This window comes from Sarcophilus harrisii, chromosome 2 (assembly GCF_902635505.1).
Source record: "Sarcophilus harrisii chromosome 2, mSarHar1.11, whole genome shotgun sequence".
Taxonomy (NCBI): domain Eukaryota; kingdom Metazoa; phylum Chordata; class Mammalia; order Dasyuromorphia; family Dasyuridae; genus Sarcophilus; species Sarcophilus harrisii.
In genome coordinates this window covers 167,498,367-167,523,365 of record NC_045427.1, presented here as the reverse complement: position 1 = coordinate 167,523,365, position 24,999 = coordinate 167,498,367, and the positions used below count along the sequence as shown (strand labels likewise).

The window sequence follows — 24,999 nt, the reverse complement described above, 5'->3', positions numbered from 1 at the left end:
AATGACTCTGGAGGGGAAGTGAGGCAGATGACCTTGCCCAGCCCTCCCTCATTTAAATTCAATTTACTTGCATATCATGGCATTCCCTCACTGATGTCTGATCCTCTTGGAGAACGAAGGGCAAACCACAACAATAACAACAGAAAAAGCAGACATAACTTACCTTAGCTTATAGACAGCTATATGAAAAAGGGCTAATTAGGCCAGAACAATACTGATCCCAAAAAATACCAACAAACTTTGTGTATTTTATTAGTGTAGTTAAAGTACAAGACATAATATTAGAGAACCAGTCTTTATACCAGGTTGATTTGGGCTCAAGACCTGCCTTTAACATTTAACTATGTGACTCTCACACTGAACTCTCAGTGTTCCAGTTCACTCTCAGCCTATAAGTGTAGAATTGTTATCTGATATTTTAAAAGAAAAGCAGACTGTATATATTGGATTTTCAGTTACATATAAAATCTTTTCTCTGTTCTATGATGTATAAGGAGATACTTATTTTATCTGGCATTTGTCAAGTTCAAAATTAAAAAGGACCCAAGTGCAGAAAAGGTACTAAGTCAGCCTATATTGGCAACTTCCTCATTTAGGAGTGTACTCAACCAAGGAAATCATCGTCCCTATTTCTAGTTCCTATACCCATCCATATAAAAAAATTAAATGGATTTTCCCCATCTAATATAGATAGAAAAGTAAGTAGTTTTAAATTGCATGTATAAGTGTAAAATTTTACAATGATGGCTATGAAGAATATGGACTCAAAAGGCTTTACACAGAAGAAAGAATGAACAGTATAGACTATTTAATACAATGCTTGGCATATGGTAAGTATTTAATAAATACCTGTTGACTTCTTGTGGCTATTTAGAAATTTAATATTCTAAGAGGACAATGAGCTAGTCTAAAATTTAGACTTTTTGTAAAGTGCATCTCTACTGAGTACAAATGACTCATTTGGAAGCTTTCATTTGACTGACATTGTCTTCTTTCGGATAGCCAAGTACCCATAAATGGAATTTGAATTTTATCCCGTAACTCTTGTTTGCAGACAAAATTGGACAAAATTTGATCAAACTCAGTCAATATCTGTTAAAGTTATTATGGAAATCACAGACAAATGGGAAATACAAACTTTTCAGTTGAAATTAAAGCCTCATTTTGACATATTATACACAACTTTGTCCTTTGTGACAAATAGACTGTATACTTCAAATTATTCTAATCCATAAACTGAAATATTAGGAACCTAGATATATAAATGATACTTACTGAAGTTTGATAGTACCAGAGTTATGATCAAATTATCAGTTTCTGTCAAAAGGAAATGTTTCAAATATATTTGTTATTACATGAACCACATGGTCCTTGGGTCCAAGGATCAAGTTAAGCCTTAGAGGTGGCCTTAAATCTTGAGATTTGTTCCCATGGGCTGAAAGATGTTTCCTGATTTGCCTCATCTGTGTCTAGTCAGAGAATTAGATATAAGAGGATCTTATTCTATATATATATTACTCTTGAATTCCAAGTTTTCTTCTCATTTTTTAGCTTCAGAACAGGAAACATCATTCAAAATTTGTTGATAAGTTCTAGTTCCTCTGGGAATCAGAAAGAATCCTTGATGGGATCATCTCAGGATACCTCATGGGAGTGATACCAAATATTTGCTTCTGAGTATGTACAAGAACTATTTTACTTTACATCTTTCTCCATTAATCTGTTGTCACCAGAGGGCTGAAAGCAAACTTTAGGTCACAATATTCAGGTTCAAGTAATTTCACCATAGACAATACTTTGGGAAGGAAGGGAATGAATGTGCATGGGCTTGTGCATCAAACAAAATGTGGGTTCAATGGCTAGTAACAAAAGAAGGGAAAGATGTTGCTAGGGATTTAACATGGGAAGTATTACAGTATTTATGTTGTATTGGTCAAGAATGGTCAAAGGATAAAAAAAACCTATGTACAAAACCAAAAACCATGCAAAGGTCAACCAAGTCAGCTGTTTCACTCTTGACCTCCAGTTAATTTGTGGAAGAGCTCTTCATCAAGTGTTTCATTTTGGTCTTTCGAACGGGTAGATAAGAAGATATAGCCACCGATATATTCATGTACTATCTTGCAATCTGCACTTAGGCAAGTGAAAGCAATAGATACATTTTGGTCAAACTCTATGGCAACCTGGGGGAAAAAATGCAGAGCACAAGTAAGAAAAAAATCTACAGAGACAGGCAATCATATCTTGGAATTCAACATGCTGTTAATGATTATTTAGACTTTGGTTTCTTGTGAAACAGTCTGCAAACAATTAACAGTTTACTTAGCTTAAAAATAAAGGGGGGTGGGGGGTGGCTAGGGGAATAAGGAACTTACTGCTCATTTGGTGCCCTCTTGTGGTAGCAACTTTTAAAGAAATAAATTCTGAAAGTCATTGGTCTTTAATCAATATTTGATTGAATGATATGAGATGCAAATACTGTTCAAGTAGTCCCTACATTATAGGGCAAGCTGTGAATAAAAAAGGTGTTCTCTTTATAGGAGGTAAGTTTATACCACAAATAATAAAGGGTGAGAAAGGCAATTTGAAAATTTTGATGATAGATAGAAGATACTTAAGTCTAAGTTCTTAGTCTAAGTTCTTCATTTTTGCAACTATTATAATGGCGATCTAGAGAAGTTAGGTAGTTTGCTTTGCACATAACAGGTGCTTAATAAATGCTGACTGTCCAAGATCAGAGTGACTTTAGAGTTTTAAGTGTCCTTACTACACCATCCTCACAGATTTCTGCTGGAAGAGTAAAAATGCTTTTTACAGAGTTATTTAAGGACACAAAAATATCAGATTATGAAATCTTGGTCGTGTGTGTGTGTGTGTGTATTGTAAGAATGTATTCACATATAACCTTACAAATCTAATTGTAATGCTTGTCCCTATAATAACAAATGCCAGAATGCCAGTTTTCAACTCTCAATTACATAATTAAAAGGACTTTAAATTAAGAAAGAAGAAGGTAGCAGAAAAAAATGACATGTTATCTACTGACCTGGATATCACAGAAAGTTGCTATGATGTAGGAAGAAAAATAGTAGCTGAGATGCCCAGAAACTCCAACAAAAGAAAAGATTCAACAAAATCCACCAAAAAAGAAGTAATAAAGTCCATGGTCTCAGATGTCAATGCATGTACTAAAATGCACAGTGTAGGAGCTGTGAGCTAATGCAAAGAGATATATCTGAACTCCTAAGTATGACGGATGAGACCCATGACAGAGCAAGCCTCTGAAGAGATAAACCTTAACTGGAAGGGACAAGATAGCACTACATTAAGAATATATACTTATAAGAGGAAAATCAAGGAACCAGAGGATCAGAACTTGGTGAAAGAGAGCTGGAGGAGGAGACACTGAGGCAAGAATTGAACCAATATTGTCACTGACATATGCCATACCATGTGAAAAGAAAAGGGAATGTTTGGAAAATGGAACTTAAGCCTAATTCAGCCATATGATACAATGGTGATGATGGGGAACTTCAATTATTTGAACATTTGCTCAAGCTGTGTCAAAATTAGGAGTAGCTAATAATAGGTAAGAATACCAGTGTTTAGAATTCTATAGGGGACAGTCAGTCTAGAAGGGATAAGAAGTTCTCAAGAATACATAAACAAGGAAAAATAATTCTGAAAAGGAGAAAAAAAAAGTGTTTCAAGTTATAAAGAGGAAATGAAATGTGAAAGTCCAAAGAACTCTTTCAATGAACTTAGATCTAAAAAAATGTACAAAAAATTAATATACATGTATAATCAGAAAAAAAAATAAACAATTTAATAAAAAAAAGACACGTACAGAAAACAGAAATAAGACCTGAGGGTCACCTTTTTACTTTTATTTAAATGACATGGGAAAGGCTAAGTTTAAAATCCATCCCTTTAAATTGTAAGCTTCTTTCATGCTGATGCACAAGAACAGATAATGTGAAATACAATTATTCTCAAATCTCTAAATAAAAATTCATATCAAGGGCAACTATATAGTATAATGGATAAGGTGCCTGACTTGGAGTGAGGATGATATGAATATGAATTCTATCTCAGACATATACTAGTTATGTGATCCTGGGGAAGTGACCTAACATCTTTCAGTCTTACTTTCCTCATCTGTAAAATAGGAATAATGCTAGCACCTGCCTCACAGGTACTAGTGTGGCTCAAATGAGATAAAATTTGTAAAAGCACTTTGCAAGTCTTAAAGAGCTACATAAAAACTGAATAAAAGATCGGTAGTGGAAACTCAAGTTCCAAGAAAAAGCCACATTATGTGAAATTGGAGCCTAACCTTCCAATGTTATATGCTTCTATATATATTTTTTAAGTTTACCACTTTTTTATGCCAACATTTCTAGGACATATAGCCTCACTTGGATGAATGGAAAGTATTATATAATGCTATAAAAATAATGTTAGAAGAAAAGGTGAAATTAATGAGAAAAGCTAAGGACAAAAGATTTTTTTTTTTTAAAGTTCATTGGTGAAAAAAAAAGAAAATCAAGAAAAGGAATAAATAAGACTGCTCAAGGTTGAGGAGATGATAGCAATTCAAGGGGGAAAAAAGGCAGAACTGTTCATCTCATCTGTTTTCTCTGTCTAGAAGAATGATCTTTGAAAAGAATTGATAAATACTTTAGATAAGTCCTAAAAATAGTTATCTCAAAATGTAGCCTAAAGAGTAGGTGTAGTTTTTCTCCTAGTATTTCCTCAAGTAGAGACTGGAAAGTTTCTGGTTCAGTAAAATTATAGTGAGATTTTCTCAAGGTATGGAATGGACTAGGTCAAAGCTTATTAAACTGTAAGTTGCAACTTCATAGAGGTCATGAAAAAGTTAATAACAGTAAAAAGTATCAAATAGTCCACCAAAATATAATTTTTTATGTAAAAACAAATAAGCACATCCATCTTAATTGAATGCAAATTTGCTTTTATCTTTAATAAATGATGAAATTATATGTATAGTAAAGAATTGTTTTAAAATAAATTTCTTTATGATTTATTATCTATAAACATTTTATTTGCATACCTATTTTATATACCTGTATACCAGGAGTTCTGTAGAAATGTATTGGGCGAAAAGAGGTCAAGCATGGAAAAAGTTTAAAATGACAAGTTTAAGATGAGTTTTAAGTTTAGATGACTTATTTAGGTCCCTTTCAACTCAAATTCTTTAATTTTATGAATTCTTGAAACCCAGTAATTTAGGGAATTACTCTTAATGAATTCAATGAATGATTTATTAAGCACTTACTATGTGCCAAGCACTGTGCCAAGGTTTACCCTTGACTTAAAAAAAGTTCACTTTTGAAGATTTCTGAGATATAAAATGAGGGAATTATATCTAGAGAGAAGTTCACCTGAAAAAGATCTAGGATTTTAGAGAATTGTGAGCTTACTATGTGATATGGTATCCAAGAAAGTTAATTTGAACTAAGAACCCACTAAGAAAGGTGAAGTATCCCAGAACACAGAGGAGACAGTCCCATTGCTTTCTAACATGATCAGACCACATGTAAAGTATTCTGTTTAATTCTGTGCTCCACATTTTATTAAGGATATTGGTAAATTAGAAAGCATTTAGAGAAAGACAATCAAGATGGTGAAGGGTTTCAAAATTATGTCATACTGGGATCAATTGATGGAATTAGAGATGTATAGTCTGGAGTAGAAAAGACTCAGGAGGAACATGATGACTGCAATCAGGTATGATTTGAGCACAATTAGATTTGATCTGCTTGGCTCTGATGGCAGAAAAAGAAGCAACAGAATGTAGGTTTGAAAAGAAACAGTCTTCTTTAATATTTAGAGTTGGTTTAGAGTAGTAGGCCTCCAGAAATAGTTGCTTCCCCTCTACTGAATATCTTTATATATGGATATCCATCCATATATGGATGGATAACCACTTGAATTCAGATTCATGCTACAAGTCTTTTCTTCCAACTTTGAGGTTTTGTGATTCTTTCTGAAATGCACTGATTGTTTATTGAGGGCCTAAAGATTATGGGTTCTTGGTGTTAACAGGCTTATCTTTTCCAATCTGTGCAAATGAGTCATTTAACTGCTTTTTTTTTCTTTCATAAGTAAAATTATTTTAGACAAATGGAGCTTAAAGCTCAAAACAAAAGAATCTGTTGGCAGCTATTCAACAATGTTCTCTAAGATGAATCTAAGCTTTCTCATAAGCTTATACTGAATGAAGTACAATTAAATGTCATGTACAGCTCAGCAATTTTAGGGAGCTGGAGATTCTGTATTTCAAAATGTGAATTAAACAATTTTGCCATGTCAGTTCAATTATTTTTTTGGTCTCTACATGTTTAAAAAGTTGACTAGAATTAAATATGGATTATTTTATATACAATTACAAAATCTTTGTGGCTTGTTAGCTTTTGAATCAAAAGTTCCTCCTTTGAAACCATCTACAATTCTCTGGAATAACATACAATTCTCTAGAATAACACATCTGTTTAGGAGGGGAAAAAAAGAAATTACTTTTACCTGACGGATTTCCCAGTTTACATTCCACTGTTTCATATTTGCAAATCTCCATGTTGTAATTGGATCCCCTGTGGCTGTATCTATCCTAATTAATCTATTATACGATACTCCAAGAAGATCATCTTTCTTGCTTCCTTTAAACCTGTAAAAAGGATGATTGTATTTCATTAAGAGAACAAGATTTAACTGGAAATCATTTAATAACAGAGAACTTTAGATAAATTGTTCTCACTCAATTCTCTTTTTTGGAAAAGACAAAAGAGATACATATATCTCTAAACCATTCCACTAGGATAACAAAAGGCTGAGACAATTCATCAACAAGTTCTAGTGAAGTACACCTTTTTATTGTGATATAGGCTATATAAGAAAGAATGACGCTGAATTATAAATTCACTTCTTGATGGCACACAAGAACAGATATCAAATATCATTAACCTCAAATCTCTAAATAAAATTCATTAATAGAGGAAAGATGGGCAGTGAAAATTTGAGTACATATAAGAAAATATAGCATCAAATGAAAATGTAACTTAATTCTTCCCATGCTATATGCCATAACATTTCTTCAATCTCACCTGTTTCCACTCCTTTTGCTGACAAAATGAAAAACTATATGAGTGAATCGTTAACTCAGTGGCTAAAGGGTTATGTCTGAATACCATTGTGCGTAAATATGATCAATGCTCCTGGTTCACATATTTTGGAAAGTTTTTTTTTTTTTTAATAATAGCCTTTAATTTTCAAAATAGAAGCAAAGATAGTTTTCAACATTCTCTCCACAAAACTTTGTGTTCCAAATTTTCCTTCTTCCCTTCACCTTACCGCATCCACATTTTATTAAGGATATTGGTAAATTCCTTGACAGCGATTAATCCAATATAGATTAAACATGTACAATTCTTCTAAACATATTTCCATATGCTGCACAAGAAAGATCAAATCATGGAAAGTTTGATAATCATAAAACCACTGCACTTAAGACTGTCAGGGTACATTATTATGAATCATCAAAACAGGAGCAGAACACATATGGTAAGGAGAAAGGTAGGGCATGGATAGGGGGAAGCAAAAGAAAAAAATGAGGGTAACAGTTCAGGGAGAAGGGAAAAGCTGGGAAAATAGAAAGTCATGGGATACTTTCCTTGGGCTAGTAGAATAACTCTTCCTCAGGGGGATTAACTCTAGAAGAACACAGCAGAATAACAGAATAGTTGCAGGTTCAGTTACTTTGTTGGGATGAGTTAAGAATGTTTTTTTTTTTTTTCTTTTCTAACTATAACTTGGAGACAATAAATAAATATTAGCTAGTTTTTTTCCAGGAAACAGGAGAGCCATGGATCCCCTAAAACTATTCCTGTTAGGGGAAAGTTGTTACAGATAAGGCAAAGGATGAAGTCAAGTTTTTGAGAGGAGCCATAACTATGCTTTATGCAAAGCCAGGACCTGACCAGCTAGATTTATGATTGAATAATAGGCTTTTGGACCAAAAGTGAACATTAATAATAATCTAGTTAAATTTCATCATTTTATATGAGAGGAAACTCAATTCTAAAGAGGTAGACTGACTTGCTCAAGATGATATATGTTAGCTGTAGAGCTATTACTAGACTCTAGATTCTCCTAAATTCCAATCTAGTGTTTTTCCTACTATGTAACAAAAAGGATAAATGATATGGCAACTCTTTATTTATAGTAGTAATCACAGAATTTCTTCAAATATGTGAATCAACTTTCAAAAGGTTTTATTAGCACATACTTTTCAGGAATAAAGCCTTTTTTATTTTTTTTATAAAGTTAAGCATTGTAAAGGACTTAGCTGCCTTTTTCTTTTTTTTTTTTTTTTTAACCTTAGGGAGGTAAAATATAAAGAATAGAAAACTGGAAGTTGAGATTTAGGTTCTGTTTTGATTTCACTTAATGCTATTATCTATGTGACCTTGGCCAAATAATTTAGTAACTCTTGAGTTGCAATTTCCTCCTCTCTTAGATAAGGGAATTGGACACATTTGAAGTCAGAACAAAAATGAAACAAGACCAAAGGGATGGGGAGGGAGCAAAGCTAAGATAACCTTCTAGAGTTAGGAATTTATGATTATGAATAAAGGACATTTGGGCATGGTCTGACATTCAACCTAGATTCTAGGAAAACAAATGTTAAAGAGGTCAGAGGAAGAATAGTTTCAAACTGACAAAATTATAGAGGGGGAAGTTAGCCTACGGTAGATGGAACAATCAAAAATGAAATTCTTAAGTCACAAAAATAAACAATTCTAATAATGAGGAAAAATAGGATTTGGCTAAAAAGATCAATATGGATCTGCAAAGAATTCAAATAAGAAGTACAAAAGACAAGCAGGTTCAGTTCACAGAGGGTAAATATAAATAGCTCAGAGTGTCCTGAAGCTATGAGAAGCTGAAAAGTTGTTTTTTTTTTTTGTTTTTTTTTTTTTGAGAAAAAGGAATATCAAAGATAGGTCAGCATTTTTATTGGAGATGGATCAGATGATAATAACTGTCAGCAGAGAAAAGACATCTGCTCAACTTTCATTTTGGTTTTCTTATCTCTGTCCAGGAGAATTACTTGACATTCAAAATAATGACAATGGGTAACTGGGAGTTGATAACCAAGATAAGTAATGAATGAATTAGTAAAAGAGCTCTTAATGAATTCAAATCCCTGGCCCAAATGAACTATATCCTTGGTTCCTGAAAAGAACTGGCAAATATGGCTGCTAAGCCACTGTTTGGAAGAACTAAAACATGATGAAAAATGGGAGAAGTGCAAGTATTGTCCTTATTTTCAAAACAGGGGAGAGAATAAAGTCTGCCATATAACCCAGGAAGCTTAACTTCAATTCCTTGAAAAATTCAAGAGTACATCATTAAAGAGATGATTTGTGAATAGCTAGAAAGAAAAGCTGTAATTACATGGAACTAGTGTAGTTTTTATGCCAAATTCCACTTTAATAACTGTCAAAAAAAGGAAATGAGACTAAAACGATAGATGAAGGAAATGTAATAAAGGATGATCTAGATTTTAGAAAACGTTTTGTACACTACTATATGCCATTCTTGTGGAGATGAAAAAATATGGAATAGATGATTATATAAAATTTTAGATGTGGAACTAGACAATTAAACTCAAAATGGAGATTTTAATGGCTTAATGTCAATGAAACAGGTTTCCAGAAGTACATCAGAGATCTGTGCTTGATTCTGTGCTATGAATAATGGCATAGATAGCATTGAATGGGACTGATGGGATGAAGTTTTCTCAGTATTGAGCCACATGATCCCTGTTCCCAGAGTTGGGAGACTGGGCTTTGAACTCTGGGTCCCGGAAGGACCCTGGGAGGTGGGGGTCACATGATCTCTGGAGGGAAGAACCTCAAACTCTGGGATGCAGAAGGTAGTGAAGTTATAGGAAGTGATGTGACCCACAGGAAGCAGACAACATTGGTGACCATTCATTGGTTAAGGATGGTTACGTCCTTTTAGTCTATCCAATGAAAAGGGTTGCGTTTTTTCCTATTTATCTGGATGTTCTACTTCTGGCTTGTCAGGTTCCACAAGTACATGGTGGAAGCTGGGATGGCTCCCAGGTGTGTGTCTGGGCCTCTCCCTGCAGGGACTAAATAAATGCTTTCTCTTTGTACCTGAAGATGTCTCTGAGTAGTTAATTGGGAAAGGGGGTTTAGCACCCAGGCCACATAGCATATTCATCTAACTTGTGGGACGACAAAGTCAGATTCCTAAGAGCTTTTGACAGTTTGGATCAAATCCAATAAAATTAAATAGTTATAAATATAAAATCTTAATTTGAATTATAGTATGGAAGGTATCATTAGACAGCATTAGTCTGTCTTAAAATAACAAGAGTAACTAACTAGGTGTTTTAGTGGAGAGATAGCTCAATGTGAGTTGGCAGTGTCGTCTGGCCCTCAAAAAGTAAACAAACAAACAAAATCTGGAACTATTAAGAGAAGCATTGTCTCAAGAAATAAGGAGGTGACTGTCACACCGTCCTGTGCTTTTACCAGACCTCATTTTGAGTACTTTGTTCAGGTTGAGGTGTCAGTTTAAGGACGATGATAAAGTAGAGTGTGTCCAGAGAAACCAACCAGGATGGTGAAGAGTTTGGAGTCCAAATAATGTGAAGCTCAGTGAAAGGAACTGAGACCATAATTTTTTAAAAGAGAAGATGAGGGAAGAGCACATTATAATTTATTTTCAAAATATCTGAAGGGCTGTCACATGGAAGATAGATTGTGCTTATTCTCTTTGGCTCCGAAGGCTGGAACCAAGAGCAAAAGGTAGAAATTACAAAGAACTAAATCTAGACAGTGTCAAGAAAAACTTCCTTACAATTAGAGCTGTCTAACAGTAAAATAGGCTTCCTTGGAAGCTAGTGGTTTTTTTTCCTCCTTGGAGGAAATGGTTGCAAATAATAACATATTATACAATATACAATTATAACTGTGGGAATTCCTTATGGGTATGGATTGAACTAGGTTAGAAATTCTTTACCTTTTTTTTGTGTCATAGACCCCTTTGGCATGGATCCCTTCTCAGAATAATGCTTTTAAATTCTTAAAATAAAATATATAGGATAACAAAAGAAATCAGTTATACTGAAATACAATTATCAGAGTTTTTTAAAAATATAATTTCATGGACCCTAAGTTAAGAAACTGGCCTGCTTGTTTCCTGGGGCCCCTTCAAATTTTTAAATTCTCTTATTCTATAGTCATACAATCCATTTTGGCTCCAAAGCTCACTTCTAAAGAAAGGGGCAATAAGCATTCGTAGTTCAGTCTGGTTGAAAAAAAAAGTTTTATTGTAACCACTTGACCACATGCACATTTATTAACAAGGGAGGACTTTTTTTTTAGAGGGAGAAGATGGGTTCTTGGATAATAATGAATGTGTGTGTGTGTGTGTGTGTGTGTGTGTGTCTTGAACAAGCCATTTAACCCTGTTTGCTTTAGTTTTCTCATCTGTAAAATGGGATAGAGAAGGAAATGGCAAACCATTCCATTATCTTTGCCCCCAAAAAACCCAAATGAGGTTATGAAACATCAGACATGACTGAAAATGACTAACAACATTTCTTTTTCTTTTTTAATCTTAAGGAATGATGGATGGGAATTTCAGTATGTATTTATACCCCTATTTGAAACCATTTTGTCTGCTGCTATTTTCTTCTGACATTATATGTAGAGGGGAGAGGGAAAGAAAGGAGATTATAATGCAATTTTTATAGGGGATAAAAGAGGCTCCATTAACTATTTTGATGGCAGAATGTGATCTAAAATCATTATATATATAATATATATGTAACCATGTATGTATATGTATATATAATAACGATATATACATATATGATGTTGAATCACTGTCATTCTGTCAGTGTCAAAACAGATAATTATATGTGCTTTTTAGATGTAGCTAATATATAAATATATATGTGATGTTGATCACATACTACTAAATACAAGTAATATGTTGAAATAAACAATACTTCTTAAAAAGCAAATTGCATCTAAAAGCATTCATGGTCATAATTCTCATTTATTGCTCTTGTAAATTGAAATTTTTGTTACTGATAAGCTTATAATAAAAAGTATATTTTAAAAAGCATTGTTTGATATTTTAAATTGATACTTCACATGTCTATAATGGAAATAAAGTACCTAGAATATTGTATATGTTGTGAGGATCAAATTCAACTCCATAAATAATGATTTAAAAAGGACAATGAGGAGCTACAATTTACTTTTAGGAAACTAAGGGACTGGACTTTTCTCCCTGCAACTAAGGTTTCTTAAAAACAAATTTAGACCATTTCTAACTGCATTTCAGGGTTCTTATACTGTGGATGCATTATTTTATCATATAAAAAATTCTGTTAATTGCCAAAAAACCTTTGATTATTAGTAAAACTGTAGAATATAAATTTATACCAATAGAAAATGAACCAAATTCCCAGTAAGTCATTTAAAATCAAACTATATAAGAAAGAATAAACAATGTTGTTATTACCTGACAATGTAGTATGTGAGCCCAAATTCTGGTAAGGATTGCCATGCTTGGATAAAACGGAGCTTAGCTTCAACTAGAGACATTTGTGCCACGTTCTGGTGGGCTTCCAGAATTCGAGCTGCCAACTAGGAACAATAAGAATGGTCTGACAACTTTTGAAGGCCAATGACTGTTATTATCATCATTAGTTTTAGAATAATCTTCAAAGAAGATAATAAGAATTCTAGGAATGACTCTAAAATAACCTCCTCCTCCTTAATTGTTTTAAGACATTGAAATCAAAATTCAAAGTGAAAGTTATCCACTAACAATGTATTATCAGGTATTATTTGATCATGTCTTAGTCTACTGCTCTCACTTTATTTTAAATAGCCACTAACTTGCTCAGATGAAATTGCCATTTGTTAAACCATTTATTTAGTCACACTTTCTCTTCTGCATCCTGGAAGAGTTCTTGGCAGAAATCCTTTGTGTTAGTGTGTTACATATTGGAAAAATCCTTGGACTTCAGAGTTGGGTTCTAGTCCCAAGTATGCAATTTTGTAATTGGATAGGGATATGATTCTGGAACTCAGGAGTTTCCAGACCAAATGTGATTTACTAGTTGGAGCAAGGGAATGCTCCTTGGATATCAAAGAAGTTCTATTAAACAGTCATTTACATTTTGAAATTGGAACCATATTTGAAATGATTTTGAAATACGTAAAGTTTAGAAAGGATATTGAAATTTCCCTTCTTTTTTGGTCTTGAAAATATTTCATATAGTATGTGGATTAGAAGAGAATTTCCATGAGGGACTTTTATTTTTGAGGGACTGTTTCATTTTTGTCTTTGTATCACCAACACCTTGCATATAGCAGGTGCTTGAATAAATATTTGTTGGACTGGGTTATTAATTATGTATCCTTTGCCAAGTAATCCACCTGCACCAGTTTCCTCTTTGTGATACAAAAATAACAATACCTGACTTGTTTACTTAACAAGAATGATGTTTTGAAGGCCAAATATATATGAGAGTATTACAAACCACAAATTCCTAAAGAAACATCATTGTGATTTTCATGTTATAAGGGTTTCTGTAGAAAGGCTAATGATGTGAAATAATTTTCACTGAAATGTTAAGAGTTCTTACCAATAATGCACAATGAGATGACTAGCCTTGGACATATGACCTTGAAGGAACAATAAGATTTCAATAGGGAAGACTGAGGGAAAATCTGAAGAAGTTGAGGAAAAGCATATCAGGAATGAGGAACATGCATATTACAAGCAATAAAAGGGAAAAGGGGAGAGTAAATTTTGAGAATGGGGAGTATTCTTATTGGACAACATGTAATAATTGACAGGGAGTGTTGTGAAGTAACAATTGACAGAGAGTGTTGTGAAATAAGATAAACATGATATTCTGGGATCAGGCTTTGGAATACGAAGCTGATGAGTTTGGATTTACTCAGCACTTAATAGAAAATATGAATGTTTGGACTTCAACTCAAATGGGGACAAGGATAGAATTAAAATTATTGGTAAGAAAAGGTCATGCTTATGAGGATAGGACATGCCCAGAAGATAATCAAGGACCTATCTATTAATTGGTGGAATTACCTGAATCTTTTGTTCCTATTTAGAAGTCTTTGCTATTCCTGTAATGAACTCTTCTTTCATCTTCTTTAATTCAAGTCTCTCCCTTTCATGCAAGGTTCAACTCAGGTACTGGTTTTCCATGAGGCCTTCCCTGATCTTAGTTATATTTTTTCCCCTTTCTATCCTCTTCTACTGAGCTCTCATAACCTTTTTTGGATCATGGACTATCACCCTCCCTCCTCTCCACCTCCATTTTTGGCAACCTGTCTATTCCTTCTCAGAATGATCTTTTTAAATGTACAAAGTACATAGGACTGCAGAGAAAACCAATTACACTGAATTAAAAAATTCTTTTAAAAGAAATAACTTCATGGATCCTAGTTAAGTATTTCTGATTTATAAGCTCGAGTGGTCTATCTTTCCTTAAATTTATTATGGCCCTTTGTCTGGGTCTTTCTCTTGTATCTATCACATATTGAGTCACAGTCAATTATAAATTTGTTTTGTCTTCCATTTTGTATTTTAAGATCCTTGAGAGTAGGACCTATGTCCTATCTTTGTACTAACATACATATGTACCTAATAGTGCCTTTTATATAGTAGGCACTTAATAAATGTGTTGTGTGGCTTTTTAAATAATTGAAACTGAAAACAGCAGAATGTTCCAGTAATAATATTTGCTATTACTGTTTTTTAGAAAGCACCAGACTTTGTTTTTTGATACTAATTTCCTAGATTCTGCAGTTTTAGGCCAAAAAAAATAGTATATACTGCCAAAAATGAAAGGAACCTTGTCCTCAAGAAGCTTACATCTTATAGGGTATGGGGGAAAAGAGAGAGGATTAGACACGTACTTAGATAAGTAAATAGAAAGTAATAAAATGTAATTTCAAGAGAAAGAGGAGAGAATTAACATCAGATGAAAGCAAGGACAATTTCATATAAAAATCAGAGCTCTACTTTGAATATTTGCTACAATTCTTTTCTTAGTCCCTGTCAATTTGCTATTCTTGTTCCCTGTACATTACATTTTATTTTGTACTTGTTTAGGATGTCCTATTAAGTGAATCTTAAACATTTAAATCTTGCTAAAATTTTAAGTCTATGTTATCAAGATAGGTGGGTAATTTAATAGATAAAAAACTGGATCTAGAGTTAGAGACCTGGGTTCAAATTGTCCCTGGTCACTTAACATCTATGGACTTCAGTTTCCTCAGCTGTAAAATGGGGTTAATGATAGTAAATAATAGTACCTACCTCTTATGATTGTTATGAAGATAAAGAGATAGTATTTATTTTTAAAAGTGCTTTGCAAACCTTAAAGTACCCCACAGATGCTAGCTATTGTTATTGTTACTGCTGTTTTAAATTGTTATCATCATCAGTATATATCCTTTTCATCTCTATTGTATAGAATAGTGCCTATAGAGGAAATTGCTCAATAAGTATTCATTATTAATATCCTTATTTGTAATTATAAATTATTTCCCTCTTTTCTTTTTTGATTCATGTTTTGACTTAAGAATTACTATAAACCATGCTAATAACCAGTCACTTTAGACCCAATATCCATTGTCAAGAATAAATAATTGGATAAAAAATATAAAAGGGGCCTCTGAGCAAACTGTAATTCAGAATGTATGTAATACAATAAGCAATTAATATAAATTCAGTTTAGTAAAAGATAAAATTAGTTAATCTGGTGGCTTAGGGGATAGAATTTAATAGCTAAAAAATATGACAGAGATCATTTAATCTAACCTGTAGGGTTTGAAGTTCTATACTGTTTTCTATTATACCAGAAAGGCTTCAGCAAAGTAGATACTCTTATTGGAGAAAAATATCACTGCTTATGGAAAGAAAGCAGGAGAGGAGTTGGTCTTCTTGGAAAGGAAAAGGGTAAAGGCACAGTCCCAGGGAAGGGCATATTAGAAGGGGGAATTCCTTAGAAGATGTCAGGAGAAAAACATAAAAGTAAACAGCCTTCACTCCACTCCAAAGTTCATTCGTCCTCTCCTTGGCTGATGTTTGAATTTGCGCTTTCCTCATTTACTTCTATTTTTACTTAGGAGCAGCATATGTTAAATTTTTGAATCTTCTAGGTTTTCTGGAGTGAAGACCCAGGGGCTCTAGGCTCTGCCAACATTGCTATATCTCTGCAAATGTTAGACTTACCTGTTTAGACTTGTATTTTTTTGCACAACGGGGTGATACAAAACATTCTGGTTTCATATCCATACATTCGGGATCAGAAGATGTCTGTGAGGTTGTATTTCTGTTTTTCATCTTCAGAAATGAAAGAATGTTGTTTACTTCAGACCAGTAGGAACTATCAGCCATTGTTTTGCCTTTTGAAGCTAAGATGCAAGCAGCCATCCATCTGGCATACTGATTTTCCTATAACACAAATATGACAGGAACCTAAAATATTATCATAAACAATGTACTTTAGTAGAAGTTGTGGGTCCCTCCCCCCCAAAAAAAGAATACATCATCGACAGTAACTATATTTTTCATATTATCAGGAAGATATGTCAGTATTGCCTGTATACTGGCTTCCACTATAACAGACAACCAATACTTTTGACACAATAAAAAGATGACGTTAAAAGTAGGTTATAGGAGCAGCTAGGAGGATTACCAGTCCTGGAGTCAGGAAGACCTGAATCTGAATTAGCTGTGTGATCCCAGGCAAGTCGTTTAACTTGGATTGTCTTACCAACTCCTCTTTTTCCCTTCCCCCCCAAAAAAAGTTAGTTATAGGAGGATAATTATATGAGTGACCACAGAGTTAGAATTTGAATCAGCAAAACCTGGGTTTATGTATTGTCTCTGACATCTAGTGGCAATGTGACAGAGGAAGTCACTTAATGCAGTGATGCAGGCAACTTTTTAAGAGTGTAAGTTGTAGAGCAGGTATCCAGCTGTATTGGCAGAGGGAGTTTCCTTATTAGGATCTCCTTATACCATAAGATTACTGGTATGATTTCTCTCTCCTTCCAAAAAAAACGAGTTACAATTTCTTCCTTTAAATTACCTAGCATAAAATTGCTAACTAATACTCTGTAGTGTTAATAGGTTGCTGCAGTGCAGATAATTCTATGATGTTCTGTGCAGTGTCTAACACCACAGCTAGATACTACTGGCACTTAAATAAATCAGTGATGGAGGAGCACCTAGATGGTGCAGTGGATAGAACACTGACCTTGGAGTCAAGAGGACCTGAGCTCAAATTGGATCTTAGATACTTGACCCTCACTAGCTGACCCTGGAAAAGCCATTTAACCCTGAATGCCTCAGCAAAAAAATAAAACAAATCAATGACTGAGTATGAATAAATCAAAACAACAGATGTTTGAAGATATCACTCTCCAACATTTGCTTTCCTTTCCTTATTCTCCCTTTAGGAGAAATAAATAAAAACAATTTGTTCATTTGCATTTGCCACCTTATAGTCCAGTCCATCCACTGACTACTCTCTTGCCTGGATCTTACTATAGGAGTGTGCAACCAATGGCACAGGGATACTGAAAAGGAAATCACAAGTAGACTTTATCATTGCTTACTGTATAAACACTCTTATTTTCCTCTCTGATCTAAGCTTTGAAAGTATAAAAGGGAAGAATAATGATTAAAGTTAGAGGGAACTGAATCAATAATCCCTCCAAACATTAATAGCATATAAGTGAGAAAATCCTTTATTTGCTGACACACTAATTGTTATGTTAAACAATTAAGCATTCATTCAATTTCACCTGTTTTACTCACATTGTCACACCTCAAATATACTTCATTCATACCATCAGCCACAGGGATTAGCAACTTGATTCCAAACTTTCTCCCTGATACGTTTACATCGGGTACAACTTCACAGCCTAATGAAAAAGGGCAGGGAAAGCAGTTGATTTCTGAGGATTCAATTTTACATATTATGAAAAGGATGTGGATTATTAATTATGAAGTTGCTCATCAGCTTAGTCATGCCTTACATTCTAATATTATCCAAATTTAACTTTACCTCTGAACTTCTCTAAATCTTCTATGACTGCAATCTCTTGGTCTTGAAATTATATTACTCCTCTCTTATCTGTTCTCTCCAAGATGCTGATCCCTCTTGGAAGAAATCCTGAAATTTTGACTAAGCTGATTAAAAATTTTGCTATTTAATTTCAACTGGGTCCTTACTATACATCAATTCATTTATCCAACAATTATTTACTATTTCCAACAACCCTGGATCCAATCTTTTCTCCTTAAATCCCCAATTTGCTTTGCTTGTAACTAATCTCTACTTAGTCCCTAAAGTTCCTTTTAAATTTGTGTTCTTATTCATGGTTCCTTCCATTTATAACACCTCAGCAGGAATGATAATTCTCTTCCTCCCTAATCCTTTGTGAACTGTAAAATATTTAGAAATGTAAATTATCATTATGATCATCTTCATTATCTCTCTCTGTGGATTCCTTTTTGTCAAGAAACATATCTACCTCTCTTTTATTAAAAATAGAAAAACCTTTCCTTGATTCTGCTTCTCAATATAACATATTTTCCCCTTCACATTCATTGCCAAACTTCTAAACAGAGAAGTCTACGCTTTCTCTACTTTCTCCTCAGTTCCTTCCAACCTGGCTTCCATCCACATTATTCTACTGAAATGGATTTCTCCAAGGGCAGTAATGAATTCTAAATATAATGCCCAGTCTCTGATTTATTGCCCTCATCTTCCTTGATAAATAGCACAGGATATTGTGGATGACCATTTTTTTTTCTTGGTACTCTCTCTCTTCCCTTGGCCTTATGGCTTTCTCAATTCTCTGGTTATTCTTTTGTCTCTGGAGTCCTTGGCCCTCCCTTCATTCTCATCTTCTGTGAACTCATATAGTATCTCACCCATATCTGTATTTAGATTTCTATGCAGATTATTTCCAAATTTATATCTTCTCCTCCCCATTCTCAATTGCTCCAATTCCACATTTTTCTGCTGAATACAGGTGGATGTACCACCACTAATACCTCAAAATATATCCAAATAGAAATCATATCATCACCTTGAAATTTATTACATTTTTCTTAATTCTATTGATGAGGTTGTTAACCTTTCAGTTATCCAGGCTTACACTTTTAAATTCTTCTATAGCTCTTTTCTTTCCCTTATCCCTAAAATCCAAACAGCTGTTAAGTTGCATTGATTTTTCTTTTGTGATGCTACTTGTACCTCTCCCCTCACATTGTAGCTGCTTTAAATTTAAGTTCCTATTTTCACTTTACATGGTCTCCAAACTGGTCTGTTAATCTTCATTTTAACTCCTTTCTGTTCCATACTTAATGTGTCTGCTAGAGTAATCTGTTCTAATCACATGACCTCTTTATTCAAAAACTTAAATTGGCTTTCTATTTCCTTCAGATTCTGACTTTCAAAGTCAATCAATCAATAGATATTCATTAAAAACCTACTATGAGCCAAGCACTGTATTAAGTTTTGGGAACATAAAAAGAGACAAAAGACAGGTCCACATTTTTATCCCAACCTAAATGTTTTTCTTATGACATGACTTACTTTAGCCAAACTGTATAATCTTTTCTTTGTTCTCCATTTTTGTCCTTCTCTTTGCTCATGCTATTTCCCCCTGCCAAAAAAGGATTTCCCCATTTTATAACTGTTGAAATTCCTCCCTTCAAGGGGGGATGAAATCGTGAGCTCTCCTTCTTGAACTTTTTCTCTGATTCCTTCATAACTTGGATGTGAGCTCTTTCCTTCCAAATTTCTCATGATATTTGTCAAAAATTTTTTGCCAAATTTTGACTTTTTCTTCTCCCTTTTTGTATCACTTTAAAACTGTTACATTATAGGCTTTTTTTAAGATAAAGGTTTGTATTTTAGTTATTTTTGTATTGCTAGTACCTAGACAACATTTGCCAATGTGGGAAGTTCTTGTTTGTTGAAATAAAATATTAGATCTTTACTTAGGTTTTTCTCTTAAAACATGGAACAGAAAAAACAGATTTTTTTTTAACAAGAAGTCATTAATAATTGATTGAAAAAGCAAAATTATTCATTACTCCATTATTTGCTTCAGATATAGTAACAATGTAATTTATTAGTTTGGGATTGTTGACCTTAAATCATATATACTTATTACTAAGAATAAAACTCTAAAATAAATCAAATGCAGTTTACTTTCATTCAATATGGCAAGGAATATAATTAATCAAATAGTCTGGTTATCAGTTACTATTCACTCATTTAACATTAAGAATATACCTCCTCCCTAGTAGGAAGTAAGATATCATATATGTCATACGTGAATTACTACCTTCAATTAGAGTGCAATAAAATAAAAAACATTGCTAAAACTATTCTGAATTAAATTTAAACTTCAATTAGTCAAAAGGCACTTCAGGATCTTGTAGTACCTTAGCATCACTGTAGGGAACATCATTTATTTTTCTCTAAATATATGGAAATACTGGTTAATGGCAAGTTTTTCATAAACAAGATATTAGATTGAAGAAGTTATAGTGCCAAAAAGAGGCTTATTCTACATGTGGAATGGGACCTTGAAGCAGATTATACTTGGGGTAGAGGATGAAACATCCTTTTCAAGGGCATGCAAAATAATTTTACCATTGGACTAAATCTCCTAATTTCCAAGGATTTTCTACCTTTAACCTGTTAGATTAATCATGATAATTCAATCTGAGATTGAATATTCTTACCTCTAAGATGTAGTCTTTCAACTGGTTCTCCTTGTTCTAGGTCCATATTTTTAAAGTAGGCTATTGAAGTGTCTTTAAAAACAAACCAATATTGTTTGAAAGTTTTTAATGTTAGTTTTTTGGCCCTGAAAATGAAAGAATAATAGCTTAGTAGTTCCAAGAAAAACAAATGAACATATAATTTTGAAAAGGATACAAAAAAGGCTACTTTCCTCTAGTGCTCCTTTCATACAATTCATAATAAATTAAATCCTTTTGAAATTTGAGGATTACAAAATCTAGCGTTGGAAGGACGCCATTTAGTCCACTGCCCTCATTTTGTGGATGAGGAAACTCAGGGCTAGAGAGGTTAAGTGGCTTGCTCAGTTACACAGGCAGTTAGTAACAGATTTGGGATTGAGGATTTGAATACAAGTTTTCTGATTCTAGGTATTGTTCTTTTTCAATTATATCCAGCTGCCTACTAATTTATTTATAAAAACTTGAAATTAGGTTTTTGTATGAAAAAACAAAAGCCTGGGGACTTTTAGAACAGTTCTTGGAAAGAAAATAATATTGTTCATGTGAACAAGTACAAAACTTTGTTAGTTCCTACATGACATATTTAAGAGAATTATCAAAAAATTTCTGGTTAACATTGAAAATTACCTTAGTTTAAAGAGAAATTATTTTTTAATTAATACATTTTTAAAAGGTAATACTAGCTGAGATTTGAACAAACCAAATTTTAAAAAATATTTTTGGGAGTTTTCCCAGAGCCAAGATGGCAGAGTAAGCAGTATATCACTGTAATTCTCCCATATTAATCTCTAAACAACCATAAAAGAGTACCCCCAAACAAACCCTGCATTAACAGAACCAGGAAAAAGATGGTATGAAATGATCTTTTAATCCAAGAAGCTTGGAAAATAAGCAGAAAAGGTCTGTCTCAGTTGTGTAAAAGGGGCACCCAGTCCAGGACAGGAAGCTTTTCAGAAAGTCAGCAGCAAGTCTCACTTATTGCAAACCAGCAATAGATTTTGAGCCCTACTGTGGTGGAACAGACAAATGACAAAATCAGGACTTTGCACATGCTTCAGCATAGCTAGGGGAATGGCAGACTCTAGTTCTGAAAACCTCAATATGCTTCAGCAAAGCCTTGGATAAACAGGCAACGTCCAGTGGACAAGCATCCACACGTTTTAGAAAGTCACAGACAAACAGGAAGACATCAACTCTATGAATGCCTAAGCTAACAAATAGCCTCTAACTGCGAGACCACCATGTGTTTCACTATATCCTGGAGAAATGCAGAAACACCTACTGCCTTCAGCACACACCAGACACTAGCACTAGACCCCCCAGCTCAGTACTGGGTAAGCTGACAGACCCCTGTGACCTTCAGCAGCATTAGTCACTGCCCACTCTACCCCTTTGGGTCAACACTAGATACAAAGGTTTCCTATGGACCTCAGGACAACATCAATGGAGCAACATTATTGAATGATTGGAGCCTAGAAGTAATCATTAAAGGTTTAATGTTAATTTGGGATGAAGTCTCTTATAGAGTACCCCAGGGATATGTACCTGATCTTATGCTATGTAACATGTTTATTAATGACTTGGATAAAGACATAAGTGGCTTCTAATCGAATATACAGATAATACAAAATTAGGAAGAATAAATAAAACAACAGATTATAGGATCCAAAAAGATCTTGACAAGGCAGATTAATGTTTTGAACCTAGAAAATTTTTTTCTATAGTTTTTCTTTGAAATTTATGATTGAATTTCAGAGTCTGATTCTTTTTGTACAGCAAAATAACGTTTTGGTCATGTATACTTATTGTGTATCTAATTTATATTTTAATGTACTTAACATCTACTGGTCATCCTACTATCTGGGGGAGGGGGTGGGGGGGTAAGAGGTGAAAAATTGGAAAAAGAGGTTTGGCAATTGTTAATGCTGTAAAGTTACCCATGCATAGTATCCTGTAAATAAAAGGTTATTAAATAAAAAAAAAAGAAATTTATGATTGAATTGTTCATAAAAGACAACAATTATAATATATTAACAATTTTATAAAAAAAAAAAACAAATCTTGAAGTCACTAAAAAATATAGTAATGTATATTAAAATAACTCTGAAGTTCACCAAGGTGCTATCATCAGATTGGCATAGGTGACAAAAATGGAAAATGTTAATAATTGGAGAAGTTATGATAGGACAAACATATTAATGCCCTTTTGGTAGAGCTGTGAATTGATCTAATCATTCAAAAAAGCATTTTGGTACTCTAGCCAAAAAATCACTAATAGGAATACAATTGCTAACCTAGCCATACTGTTATCACAGAACTCAAAGAAAGAGGGAAAGAACAATATAAATATTACTGTATACATATATACAAAATGTATACACATTGTGTATCTCCTTACACAAAGGCATGTATGATAATTTTTGTTACAGTCAAAAAACAAATTTAACACACATACACATACACACACACAACCACAAGTGAAAATATAGTGAATGCCCACCAATGGATAAATGGTTTATGAAAATATATAGTTGTAATTGAATATTTTTTTTAAAAAAAGGAAGTATTCAGTGTAATAAGTGAAGTAGGTGTGGGCCTTATATATAATGATACAGAATCAAGTGAACAGAAACAGAACAACATCATACAATGATGATGTTGAAAAAAGAAAATAACTGTAAAAGACTTTAAAACTATGTTCAGGGGCAGCTCAGTGGTGCAATGATAGAGCACCAACCCTGAAGACAGGCGGACCTGAGTTCAAATCTGTCCTCAGACACTTAACACTTCCTAGCTATGTGACCCTGGGCAAGTTACTTAACCCCAATTGCCTCAGCAAAAACAAAAACAAAAAACAACAACAAAAAACTATGTTCAAAGTAATGACTATTCATGATTAAAGAAGACTGATAAAACTCTGTACTTCTTGACAGACAGGTGTTTCTAGAAGTATAAAATAAGACAAACATTTTCAAATAGAGTGAATAAATAAATAGGTTTAAATTAATTATACTTAAAAAAGCAAGGCTTGTGATAGTGATTTCCCCCAAAATGAATAGAAAAAAAAAGTCACAAAATATCATTTATTTGTATGCATGTATGCAATAATGGCTAATATTAACAGATAACATTTATACAGTATTTACTATATGCCAAGCATTGTAGTAAGTGATTTATAATTATTATATTATTTGATCATTATATCCTTATAAGACAGAGGATAGTAATAGCTATTACTTTCCCCATTTTATACATGGGGAAACGGGCAAACATAAGGTTAAGTGTCTTGCCAATGGTACATTTATGTTAGTAACTGTCGGAGGTTGGATGTTAACTCTGGCCTTCCAGATTCCAAACCTGATGCTCTATCCATTGTGCCACTGAGGTGCTCCTACATAGTCTTATAACTAACTGTATCTGTATGAAAGTAGAAGAAAATTCATAGAGGGGCATAGGCAATGAGGGCAATGTTGGAACAACCTTTTGAAATTTAAAATATTTTAAAAACAACAAAAAAAAAATTAAAAGCAAAAACCATTAAGCTAATATTATAGTTTTGTAGTATCATAAGCAAGTCTCCATTTATATTCTTTATGTAAGAGAATGTTTACATCTGTTAATGTTTATCATGCTCACAATAATATATAAAACTAATAGGGATAATTGTAAAGTCCTATAGATAGTTTAGAAAATCCCAACTTCCTAAGTATAAAATAGGGGAGGTATGATCAGGTAACAATTTATCTGAAAAAGGTTTTGGGATTTTAAAAGACTGCAAACTGAATATGAGTTAAAAAAAGGTTATGGAAGTCAAAAGATAAAACTAAGATGGTATTAGACTAAAGTAAGAAAAGTAGAAATAGGGAGGTTACAGTCCTTCAGTGCTATGCCCTAGTTAGGCTACCTCTGAAATGATAACATTCTGAGTGGTTTGTTTTAGGAAGGACAATGATAAACAGTACAAAACAGAGTTGATGCTTCTGTTACCGAACTTCTGGGTTTGAACTTTAGCTCTGCTCCTTACTATTTCTCTGATCTGGCTTCCTTCAAATCACAACTAAATCCTGCCTTTTATAACAAGTCTTTACC

At 33.4% G+C, this 24,999-nt stretch overlaps 1 protein-coding gene across 1 annotated transcript in view; it reads right to left on the bottom strand.

Moving 5' to 3' along the window:
* Positions 1-228: 228 nt before the first annotated feature.
* The window catches only part of FERMT1 (fermitin family member 1), a 56,524-nt gene continuing 31,753 nt past the window's right edge, over positions 229-24,999 (bottom strand). Inside the window, exons 10-15 of the mRNA XM_003758201.4 lie at positions 20,890-21,014; positions 17,941-18,047; positions 16,348-16,569; positions 12,592-12,716; positions 6,547-6,688; positions 229-2,183 (exon numbers count right to left, since the gene is read on the bottom strand). Coding sequence (XP_003758249.1) covers positions 2,010-2,183; positions 6,547-6,688; positions 12,592-12,716; positions 16,348-16,569; positions 17,941-18,047; positions 20,890-21,014 — 895 coding nt within the window. The 3' untranslated portion in view covers positions 229-2,009. The remainder of the gene's footprint in view (positions 2,184-6,546; positions 6,689-12,591; positions 12,717-16,347; positions 16,570-17,940; positions 18,048-20,889; positions 21,015-24,999) is intronic.